The 12012-nt window shown below is 52.8% G+C and overlaps 1 protein-coding gene across 1 annotated transcript in view; it reads left to right on the top strand.

Annotated features, from left to right (window-relative positions):
• The window catches only part of SPTBN4 (spectrin beta, non-erythrocytic 4), a 55970-nt gene that overhangs the window by 41318 nt on the left and 2640 nt on the right, over nucleotides 1-12012 (top strand). Inside the window, exons 23-34 of the mRNA XM_072608267.1 lie at nucleotides 1571-1849; nucleotides 2204-2334; nucleotides 2657-2861; nucleotides 3322-3702; nucleotides 6435-6679; nucleotides 7035-7173; nucleotides 7313-7397; nucleotides 7900-8096; nucleotides 8187-8884; nucleotides 9934-10027; nucleotides 10454-10731; nucleotides 11557-11730. Coding sequence (XP_072464368.1) covers nucleotides 1571-1849; nucleotides 2204-2334; nucleotides 2657-2861; nucleotides 3322-3702; nucleotides 6435-6679; nucleotides 7035-7173; nucleotides 7313-7397; nucleotides 7900-8096; nucleotides 8187-8884; nucleotides 9934-10027; nucleotides 10454-10731; nucleotides 11557-11730 — 2906 coding nt within the window. The remainder of the gene's footprint in view (nucleotides 1-1570; nucleotides 1850-2203; nucleotides 2335-2656; nucleotides 2862-3321; nucleotides 3703-6434; nucleotides 6680-7034; nucleotides 7174-7312; nucleotides 7398-7899; nucleotides 8097-8186; nucleotides 8885-9933; nucleotides 10028-10453; nucleotides 10732-11556; nucleotides 11731-12012) is intronic.

The following is a 12012-nucleotide window of genomic DNA, read 5'->3' as shown; positions in this document are numbered from 1 at the left end:
CACTCAAAGAGATGTGGAACACTCAGATTCATTCTGGCTCATTTGTCAATACAAGCATCACAAATGTTCAGGTTCCTTAAGAGTATATCCAATATGGCAGATCTTTGATAAGCTTTACTTTTCTTTGGCTGGAAAAAAAGAGAGATATGGAAACTGCCTGTACCTAAGAGTCCCTAACATTGATTTTAAAAACCACATATTGGCATCATCTATGTTCTACTTTATTTTTATTTCACTTGTTATGTATTTCCCAAATATGTGTATTTGTGTTTGTAATGCTATGTGTTTGATGCCTCTGTGAGGATGGGAAAGGTGAGGAGACAAGAACTCAATTGTACTCCTAACTTATGGCGCAGCTTCTATCCACACTTCAATTTTCCCTTTTATAAACTAGAGGAGACATCACAGACTACTGTCTTGGATTTAGAGTCAGAAGAACTGTTAGAACAGCTTTGACACTGGGCAATTTGCTTAACCTCTTGGTTCCTTTCCCTGCTAAAAAAAAAAAAAAAAAGAGGAGGCATCAGGGCTTTGGGAAGAGTCTATTGTCCTGGGCTTGGAACCAGAAGTGCTGTTACAATCCCAGCTTTGACCTTAGGAATTCTTTGTGCCTCAGCTTCCTCATCTGTAAAATGGAAAAGTCAGATCAAATGATTCCCAGTTCTAAACCTTGCTCCATAATCCTAGTGCTAGGATGCCCTATGGGGGTTCCCCTCACCCTTGCTCCAGGCAGGGTCCCCCTGCATTAACGCAGAGGGATTGGGGGGCTGGGGGAGGAGCCCACTCTTCTGCCCACTCAGCCCGAACCTGACCTGTCCTGGCATTTAACCAATGTGCTTTTAGCAGCAACAATATATACAACATATATATATATGTAACAATAATTCATTACATTTATTCAGCATTGTGTGACTGAGACACACATTCAAAAACAGTTGTCAAAGGTCATCATTGCAGGAACTTTACCCCACCCTCCCCATTTTACAGATGAGAAAGCTGTGGCTCCGAGATAGGAATTCTCTTGAAATAAGAGCTTTGGAGAGGTGCAAAACTGAACGATGTATGGCATCCAAGGAGGAGACTTCCTGGAGGAGGTGACCTTTGCAGTGGGCTGAATTTAAAGTGAGAAGGCCTGGGTTTGAGTACAAAGTGAATCTCTTACTTGCTGTGTGACCTTGGACACAATCTGTTCCCCTTTCTGGGCCTCAGTTTTACCTTCTGTAAAAGAGAGAATTGGACCTGATAATAATCTTAAAGCTCTCTTCCAGTTTTCCCCGACTTGGGGAAAAGAAGCAGAGTTAGTTGACTTGCCCAGGGTCACACAACTAGTTACGTGACTGAGGGCAGATTTGAACTTGGGACCTCCTGACTTCAGGGCTGGCGTTCCATCAACTGCATCACCTAGCTGCCCTGGTCTCTTCTCCTTTTAAATCCTCTCATGCTATATTCCCTTTCTGAGCCTCAGTTTCTCCATCTGTAAAGGTTAGATGACCTTGAGCTAACTGTGTCTGTGGCCAGGAGCTGAGCTGGGACCGGGTTTTCACTTGGTGCTCTTCTCTCCCCATGCCAGAGCCTCCGTCGCGACATCCAGGGGCACCGAGGCCGGGTGGAGGAAGTGTTGGAACGGGCAGAGGCCCTGGCCTCCCTGCGCAGTCCTGAGGCTGAGGTGGTGAGCCAGGGCCTGGAGCGCCTTCGGGGCCTGTGGAGTTCCCTGCAGGAGGAGGCTGATCGGAGACAGCAGGTGCTGGATGCCGCCTTCCAGGTGGAGCAGTATTACTTTGATATGTCGGAAGTGGAGGCCTGGCTGGGGGAGCAGGAGCTGCTGCTGCTGAGTGAAGAGACAGGCAAGGTTCGCCTGGGGTCTGCCAGAGGGAGGGAACCAACCCCCATTATAGCCCCTTTCACAGCCTCAGAAAGGAGGGGGGAAGGCTCAGGACACCAGAATGGTCTGAGTATGGGATTTCGAATTGGGAAAACTTGGGGTCCTTATCTTCTCTGACCCTCAGCTTCCTTCTCTGTCTAATGAGAGGGGTTGGACTTGATTGACTCTAGACCTCTGATTCTGTGAATGTCTCTGGGCCTCAGTTTCCTCATCTGTCAAACAAGGGCCTCTAAGGTCCCTTCCCTAGTATCTTTGGAGGTCACAGTGGGACAGTGGTCTGATCCCCACCCACCCACCTTGTTGTCCCCTCTGGGCCTGCAGGATGAGCAGAGTACGCTTCAACTCCTGAAGAAGCATTTGCTGTTAGAACAGAGCATTGAAAACTATGAGGAAAGCATTGCCCAGCTGTCCCGCCAATGCCGTTCCCTGCTGGAGATGGGGCACCCAGACAGGTGGGCCAGGTCATTGACCAGTGCTCAGAGAGCTTACATGTAGAGGGGGAAATGTGGCCCTGCTTCCTGAGTAGAGAGCCCCAGGTCTGGGGAGGGGTCCCTATTCTGAGGGAGGAACAAAGACCCTGCCCCACATACTGGGCAAAGCCCAGGGCAGGATGGTCCAGTGAATAGGATGCAGTCCCCAGAGTCAGGAAAACCTGAATCCAAATTCCACCTAAGCCACCACCTGTGGGACCTCTCTGGGCGTCGATTTTCTCCTCAAGAATTGATGGTCTAGAGGTCCTTCCTAGCTCTAGCCCCTGATCCTCTTGTCTCACAGTGAGCAGATCAGCCGGCGCCAGTCTCAGGTGGATCGTCTATATGTGGCCCTGAAGGAGCTGGGGGAGGAACGCCGGGCACGCCTAGAACAGCAGTACTGGCTGTATCAGCTGAGCCGCCAAGTGGATGAGCTGGAGCATTGGATTGCAGAGAAAGAGGTGGTGGCTGGCTCTCCGGAGCTAGGCCAGGACTTTGAGCATGTCACAGTGAGTGCAGACTTGGGCTGGTGGGGCCTGGCGGGGATCCCCAGGAGGAAGCCAGAAAGGAAGAGTGGAGGATCTGAAGACAACCTTTGAAAAGGCAAAGGATGAGAATGAGCAGGGCCCCAGGGGTCTAAGATCAGGAAGAGGAAAGTATAGTGGGCACTTGGGTAGTTGGGACCCAAACTTGGACCAATACTCAAGACAGTGGGATTTGTCACTTGGGAGCTAAGAGGAGAGGATTGAGGAGGGGATCTGAGATCATTCAACAAGTCATTCCATCTCACCTGAAAGAGAGTGACCTTGGGAGAATTGTCCCTCTGAGAGGGTCCCAGGCTAGGACTGGGCTCAGAGAGCCCCTGCCTCTACCTATACATCGGGGGATGGGGAGAACTTGGGAGATCATAGAGCTAGAAAAGATCTTAGAGATGACTGAGTCCAATCCCACCCCTCACACCTCCATCAGGTCCTTCAAGAAAAATTCACAGAGTTTGCCAGCGAGACGGGTAATGCTGGGAGGGAGAGATTGGCTGCCGTGAACCAGATGGTGGACGAGCTGATCGAGTGTGGCCATACAGCCGCCGCCACCATGGCTGAGTGGAAGGATGGGCTTAACGAGGCCTGGGCTGAGCTGCTGGAGCTTATGGGCACTCGGGCCCAGCTGCTGGCTGCCTCTCGTGAGCTGCACAAGTTCTTTAGTGATTCCCGGGAGTTGCAAAGCCAGATCGAGGAGAAGCGGAGGCGGCTACCCCGCCTGACAGCCCCACCGGAGCCCAGGTCCAATGCGGGCAGTATGCAGCGGGCCCTGAGGGCCTTTGAGCATGACTTGCAACTGCTTGTGTCCCAGGTGAGGCTCAGCTGAACAACCCTGTTGGAAGCTCAGTTCCAACTTCTGTGAAGTGGGAATAATAGTCCCCACACTACCTACCTTCCAGGGTCAGCATGTCAGAAGGGTTTGTTTAGTCTTAAAGTACAAGAGAAATGGGCTTAGTGGCAATAATTAAGCCTGGAATAAGGAAGATTTGCATCCAGATCCCAGCTCAGTGACATCCTAGCTATGTGACCTTGGATAAGTCATTCCCTTAAAACTCCTTCTCTCTAAAATGGAGGAGGAGAGGCATGGATTAGCTCTCCATGCTGTGATCTCAACCATATAACCCTGGGCATGCCACTGTTCCCATGTGGGACTCACTTTGTTCTTCTGTAGGGTAGGAATAATAGTATCCCTCCCACAGGAATGTTATTTGTTGTTTTTTTGAGGCAGTCAGGGTTAAGTGACTTGCCCAGGATCACTAGTAAGTAAGTGTCCGAGGCTGAACTTGAACTCAGGTCCTCCCGACTATAGGGCCAGTGGTCTATCCACTATAGCACAGATCTATGTCTTGCATATTAACATCTCTATAGAAGCCTTGAATAAGAGGGATCTGAGTTCAAATCCCAACCCTGCTCTTGAGCTGTGTGACTGTATACAATCATTTCCATTCTCTGCTCTCATTTCTCTCCTTTATAAAATAAGGGAGGTCGGACCAGTTATTCTCCAGGGGCCCTCCCAGCTCTTGGTCCTGCGGTCCCTTAAGAAGATATCCAGGCAGCCTGATCAGTTGGCTGGTAAACAGGTCCCAGAGAGCCCCAAGCCCAAACCTGGACAGAAATGCCTCAGGGACAAGGGCAGGACCCAGAGCTTTGGAGCCTCCCAAACCAGGACCATCAGCTACCGTACCTGATCCAATCGGCTGCTGCCCAAGGGAGGTGGTTTTAGTGGCCAAATTGAGGCTGCAGAGTAGGGTTTGCCCAGGAAGCCTCCAGACTTAGCTCCTCTCTCCCCAAGGAAGCCTGCTCAGGGACGACTGGGAATTTTACGACGTCAGTGTCACCCCTAGTTACTGAGTCAAGCTCCCTGTGAAAAACCCCAGCCTCATTTTGTCTAAAAAAGGGGAGAAGAAGGCATGTTTGTCTGTACCCGTGTTCTAGAACGTTGAGTTCTGCCAGTGTGCAGAGGATGGTGCCAGGTCACCGGGGGAGGTGACCTTGTGGACATCCCAGTCTGGCAAAGGGGTCACTGGAATAGCCAGAGTGCTATGTGTGCATCATAGAGGGAGAGACCAGGAGCCTGCATGACATGCCAGGGGAAACCATGTTACTAATCTGGAGCCAAGCAAGAAAGATTGATGATGATGATGATAGTAATAACAGCCAACTCCGACTTAGGGCTTTACAACTATTGTCTCCTTTAATCTTCACAATAACCCTAGGAGGCAGGTGCTGCTATTATAGCTCGTTTTATAGATGAGGAAACGGAGGCAGGCAAGTTAAGTCAATCAGTAAACGTTTTCTAAGTGCCTACTATGTGTTAGGCACTGTGCTAAATTCCAAGGGAAAAATACACAAAAAATATGAAAAGTGAAAAATAATATGCTTTGATCTGCATTCAGACTCCATCAGTTCTTTCCCTGAAGATAGCATTTTCCATCATGGGTCTTTTGGAATGTCTTGGATCTTTGTGTTGCTGAGACTAGCTAAGTTATTCACAGTTGATCATTGTTAACAATATTGCTGTTACTGTGGACACAGTGTTCTGGTTCTGCTCATTTCACTTTGCATCAGTTCAGGTAAGTCTTTCTAGGTTTTTCTGAAATCCGCCTGTTACTCATTTCTTACAACACAGTAATAATTCATTACAGTCATATACCACAATTTGTTCAGTCATTCCCTAGTTGATGGGCATCTCCTCAATTTTTAGTTCTTTGAAAGCACTAGAATTAAGAAGGGTTGGGGAAGGCTTCCAATAAATGATGGGATTTTAGTTGTCACTTAAAAGAAGCCAGGATGGTCAGTGCTCAAAGTGGAGAAGAGACAGAGTTCCAGGACTTAGGGAGAGCCAGAAAAAATGCTCTGAGTTGAAAGAGAGCAAGCCCCTGGCTCACTGAACAGCCAGGAGGGGAGCGCCACTGTGTCAAAGAGGATGCATCAGGGAGGAGAGTGTAAGAAGACTGAAAAGCTAGGTTAAGTGACTTGCCTAGCAGCACACAGCTAATAAGTCTGAGGCAAGATTTGAACTCCGGTCTTCATGACTCCAGCCCCAATGCTCTCTCCACCAGGAAGGACTTCATGGGATTTTGAATTTAAGTGCTTTAAGGAACAGAGAGAGAAAACATTCTGGGAACAATGAAAGACAAGAATAGATCCTTTATATATGTGTTATTTTGTTGATTTTCACAACCACCTCTCACCTTATGAGGTAGGTGATGTTATTCTCATTTTAGAGAAGAGGAAATGGAGATGCAGAGATTTTAGGTGGTTTGGGAAGAGACACATAACTGATAAAGCATTAAAAGTGATATTGGAACCCAGGTCTCTTCAGATGCCGAGTGCACTGCCTTTTCCCCGGGTAACCTGTGAGAGCACAGACACAGTGGGTGGAAAGCCCAGGACATGCTGGGGGTCACCCAGCAGGGCAGGGGAGCCCAGGACATGCCGGGGATGACACAGCAGAGCAAGGTCAGAAGTGGCACCAGAGTACGGCTCCCTGGACAGCTAGCCTAGGGCTTTGTCAGAGCAGGGACCCTGTCCTCTCCTTAGGTGCGGCAGCTACAGGAGGGGGCGGCCCAGCTGAGGACCGTGTATGCGGGGGAGCATGCTGAGGCCATTGCAGGACGGGAGCAGGAGGTTCTTCAAGGCTGGCGGGAGCTGCTGGCTGCCTGCGAAGATGCCAGGCTGCATGTCAGCTCCACAGCAGATGCCCTGCGTTTCCACAGTCAGGCCCGAGACCTGCTGACCTGGATGGAAGGAATTGTGGGCCAGATTGGGGCCACTGACAAACCCAGGTGGGGGCCTTCCCACCCTGCCCCTGCCCCTGCCCCTTCGGACAAGTGACCCAGGCAGGGACTCAAGGGCCAGAGGGAGGGCCTGGAGGCAGCTCACCCCTCATCCAGTCTTTCACAATCAAGCAGAGAATCTCGGAGCTGGACAATGCCCCAGGCGTCAGCTAGTCCAGTTTGAAGAGGAATCCTCCAATCTGTCTAACAGTCATCCAGTAGTCCTAGTGATAGGAACTTCCTTCCCATCTCCTGAAGCAGCCCATTTTACTGTGGAACATCTCTGATGACTAGTGTGCTTTCTTTACATCGAGTGGGAACTGGCTTCTCTTTCCTGAGCCCCTCTCTCCTCCCTGTATCCCAGGGATGTGTCGTCGGTGGAAGTGCTGATGAACTATCACCAGGGCCTGAAGAGTGAAATTGAAGCCCGGGGCCCAGAGGTGGCTTCCTGTCTGGAGCTGGGCCGTTCCCTGCTGCTAAGCAAGAGCCCTATGGCAGATGAGGTGGGGAGGGGCCGGGGGGGCGAGGGGGACCCCCCACTATTGCACTAGGGATTGGGACACATGGGAAAGATGGGGAGTCCTTGGGGACCTTGTTCCCTCCTCTGATTCTCCCCTCCCAACTCACCCCCCTCCCCTGCAGATCCAAGCCCAGCTGGACAAATTAGTGTCTCGGAAGGAGGCAATGACAGAGAAGTGGGACCAGCACTGGGAGTGGCTGCAGCAGAGTGAGTGGACCCCTGAAGCCCCCCTGGGCATGGCTGCTCCATGCTGGAGGAGATAGTCAGTGATAGTCAGAATGACGGGGGAGGGAGTATTCAATGGTGGGTAGAGAAGGGGTCAAAATATATCTTGAACAGGAAAATCTTTTTTGGGGGGTACTGCTCTTAATGAAGCGGGGAGGGGTTTCTGACCTGGGGACAAGCAAAGGACTAAGGCTTTCTGGGGGTGGTGGTCAGTGTTAGTGTCATCTCAGGTGGCTACAGGTCAAGCATCAGAGTAGAAGATGCCAGCCACTTACACACACCTAGTTATAGGGCAGACCTCATTTTCTGATGCCCACTGGCAGCCACTGGCAGGCTCTCATTCCCAGGGGATAGCAGATGAGGGAGACAGGAGTGGGTCAGGCATCTGGAGCCCTATCTCACCCCTTCTGGGGTGGAATGGGGCAGGGGTGGAAGTGAGAACCCCCTCTCTCCCTCTCTCCCCCCTGCCCCATACTCCCCTCAGTGCTGGAGGTACACCAGTTTGCACAGGAGGCTGTGGTGGCCGATGCTTGGCTCAATGCACAGGAGCCTCTGCTACAGAGCCGAGAGCTGGGCAGCAGCGTGGACGAGGTGGAGCAGCTGATCAGGCGGCACGAAGCCTTCCGCAAGGCAGCTGCGGCCTGGGAAGAGCGCTTCAGCTCTCTTCGCCGCCTCACCACGGTCAGCCCTCCCTCCTCCTCTCCTTCACTCGCCTGCCCCTACATGGCCCTGGGGCAGGGCAGCTGACTATCCTCCCTCTTCCTTATCTAGATCGAGAAGCTGAAGGCTGAGCAGAGCAAGCAGCCCCCCACGCCTCTCTTGGGCCGCAAGATCTTTGGGGATCCTGCGGAGCTGGCGGCCAAGGCAGCGCCCCTTCTGCGGCCTGGGCCCTATGAACGAGCCCTGGATCCACTGGGTAGGAGGAGCCCGGAACCCCTGGCCATCCCCAGCCGACTGGACTCGCCTCTGGCTGAAGGCCGAGCCCGGGTGGGCTACGTGCGGCAGGAACTAAAGCCTGAGAGATTACAGCCCAGGCTTGACCGGCTCCACGAGGGCCCAGGAGAAGCATTGTCTGGGCTTGGGCTTGGGGCTGGGGCCGGGGCTGGGGCTGGAGCTGGGGCTGGATCTGGAGCTGGGGCTGGGGCTGGGGCGGAGGAGGCCTTTGGACCTCGGCGGGAGAGACTCGAGTCCCGAGGTGCAGCCCCAGTGGAGGTCACGGTGGAGCGGGCCCGACCGGAGCGCCAGGTATCCACTGACTTGGAGGTGGGACGGCTCGAGGAGCTGCCCCGGCGGAAAGCAGAGAGGCATCCGGAAAGGCAAGAGTCCATTGAACCTGAGCCTAAGCCCACTGCCAGCCTTACCTTGGGCCGCTACGAGCAGCAGGAAAGGCGGAGGGAACGCAGAGAGAGGAGGTTGGAGCGCCAAGAGTCCAGTGAGCAGGAGACCCCCCGGGCGGACCCTGCAAGGGGGTGAGTCCAGTCCTTAGGGGAGGAAAGGCCCCAGCTTCGCGTTCTGCCCCGCCCCTCCCCCCAAGATGAATTGTGCCAGATACCCGGCCAGGGGGTGAGTTGGACACCTGAGGGAGGGAAGGCTCTGGTTTCTGTTTCGTCCTGCCATGTTCCTCTCCCTGAAGTTGAATTGTGCCTGTTGGAACTGTCAACCACTGTCTAGCTGGGTGCTCCTCTTCTCCAGTCTCAGCTTCCTTATCTGAAGAAAGGGTTTCTAAGCTCCCTGGGAGCTCTGACATTCTGGGATTCCATGGGTAAATGCAGAGCATTGGGCAGTCTGAGAAGCTGGCTTGAGGTTTCCCTGGGGCTGTTCTATATCCCTTGACTGCACTCCCTTGGCTTTCCTGGGCACGGTGCCTTTCAGCCCATTACCCTCCCCCACTCCCCATGTCTCCCCATTTATCTCAGGACTGGGATTGAGGCTCCAAAGCAGAGAATAGAACTGGATTTGATGATTAAGCCTGATCCCTCCTAGGTGCCTTAGGGCTGAACTGGCTGTTTTGGGGTCACATCCTAATATCAGGATGTCTCTAATGTTAGGATTCTGAAACCTGAGCAACCAGGCATTGCTGCTGTGTAATGTCAGGATGGGGTGTTCCATCCATCTGTCCATCCATCCATCCATCCATCCATCCATCCATCCATCCATCCATCCATCTGTCCATCTATCCACAAGCATTTATTAAAAAGGCTACTACTGTACACCAGGCACTAGGCATGCAAAGTTTTACATTATTTTTAAAAGAAATATCTCAGACACATTTAAGTAGATCCAAGATAGCGAGATAGAAAGCCTTATGAAGAGTTTGTTATGGGCCAGTATCTAAGGGCTGAAGACCCAAAGACAAGTCTGGCAGCTGAATACTGGTTAATTTAGGAGGGGAGATTCTAGCCGCTGGGGGAAGGGGAGAGAAACAGGAGAAGGCGAAGTCTTGAAGGAGGCTGGATCCCACCCCTCGGTCACACCCCATCCCTGTCCCCTCATGCCCACCCCTAACCCTCTCCTACAGGAAGGCCACCCTGGCTGACATCGTGGAGCAGCTACAGGAGAAGGAGTCGAGCACAGGACCTTTAGCCAATGTCACTGTCACTGCCACCGCGGGGGTAAATTCGGCAGCCAACAGAGGCAGGGCTGAATGGGTACAGGGCTGAATGGGTACAGGGCCTCAGTGCTCACTGGCTAATGATACCCCTACTCACAATGCCTGGGCTGGCCAAAAGAACTGCACCTTGGTAGGCAGGTTTCCATCTGTAGGCCAGGCCTGTCTCCCCTACAGCCCACCCTCTCTCTTGTGTCCCCCCTTGGATGGGAACACCCCCCCAATCAAAACACTTGGCTTTGGTCCATCTGTCTCCCTCCCCACACACACACCTGAGCACCTTCCTCTCCCTGAACCTCAGCTTTCTCATCTGAACAAGGAGGGGGCTAGATAGGATGACTAAAGAAAGGCCCAGGAGATCTTGATTGGGAATGGGGAGGGGGTGCCCCAGAGAACCCCAAAGCCCACAAGTCTTCTTTTGCTCCTCCAGCCCTCGCTCCCACAATCCCGGGAACTCCCACCCTCATTCCCTGAGCGGATGCCCCGGCCTGACCGACCCCGTGCCCGTGACCGGCCCAAGCCCCGAAGGCGTCCTCGACCCCGGGATCCCAGTGGCGAAGGTGGCGGCGCCGGGCGGAGGTCTCGCTCGGCCCCAGCCCAGGGCACCAGTGCCCCGCCTCCTCCACCACCCAGCCACACTGTACAGCGAGAAGGCTTTCTGCTTCGCAAGAGAGAGCTAGAAGGGCCCAACCGCAAGGCGTCCAACAGGTGAGCCAGTGCATAAGAGGTCGAGGTCTGGGCATCCTGAGCTGCGTGGTCCAAGCGGGCCTCCTCTCCCTCCATCTCATCAGTGTTCAGTCAGTCAGTATGTCCTTTCTGGTCTCTCTCATGAAGCTGACTTCTTCAGGACTGGCTGAGCAGAGATGACCCTGGACCCTGGGCCCTGATACCCCCTAATCTCCCCCTCCCCTCAGGAAACTTCAAGGAGACAGGTTTCCAATCTTGATTGAGGAAACACTTCTAATGAGAGATATTTCCAAGTAGAGCAGGTTGGGGCCGGGCATATAGCAGAGTATGGGTGGATGATCCTGGGGCTTCCTTTCTGAATGTTGCTGGGGTGCCTCCCACCTCTAAAATTATGTGATTCTGAGCAACTGGGAAAGGCAGGGAGCTGTCCATACAAGTGCGTGCTCATTCTCTCACCACTCACAGGTGGTGTTGGTGGGGTATTTGAATGCTGTAGACAGGATGCCCTGGGTAGGTCACTTCTAATCTTATCTGTGTGGTTCTGGAAGGCAGATTGGGATTTCCATTCTGACTGGGGAGATGGGAGACACCACTCTCTTTTTCCCCCTCTCCCCAAATCATGAAATCCAGTGTAATAAAATGCCTCAGGGCAGAACCTAGGGCTAGAATCCTAGGCTTAGATTGGACGGAGATGTAGCTGGTGATTTGTGGCAGTCTGATGGAAAACAGGGAAGCCAGTTTAGGAGGCTGACTCAGCAAATGAGGCAGGCAGGGAAGGGCTCGGGCTGAGACTTGCTGAGATCATGGACTCTGCCAGCCAAATACTCCTTTCTGCCCGCTTCCCAGGTCATGGATGAATTTGTACTGTGTGCTCAACAAAGGTGACCTAGGCTTCTACAAAGATGCCAAAGGCCCGGCATCGGGTGGCACTCATGGAGGAGAGCCCCTGCTCAGCCTGCACAATGCCATCTGCGAGGTGGCCAGCGACTACAAAAAGAAAAAGAATGTTTTCAAACTCAAGTAAGCTTGCCAGCCCAGCCCAGAGGTGGGAGCCAGGAGACTCTGGGCTCCAGCTGAAACTCAGCCCTTGATTTTTGAGTGACTTTGGGAGAGTCACTTCCCTCCCCAGGGCCTCAGGCTGTTTATTCAGTCATTCCACAAGCATTATTTAAGTGCCAGCTATGTGGAGAACATGGGGGGGTGGGGAGAGATACAGAGTCTGACTGAAGTCTAGCCCCTGTTCTTAGGAACCTTACAGTCTAGTAAATGGACAAGGGTACAAACAGGTTACCGTGATACATG

Source organism: Notamacropus eugenii, chromosome 5, assembly GCF_028372415.1.
Source record: "Notamacropus eugenii isolate mMacEug1 chromosome 5, mMacEug1.pri_v2, whole genome shotgun sequence".
NCBI lineage: Eukaryota > Metazoa > Chordata > Mammalia > Diprotodontia > Macropodidae > Notamacropus > Notamacropus eugenii.
Note: the sequence above shows the minus strand (reverse complement) of the source record. Positions and strands in the feature narration are given on the sequence as shown.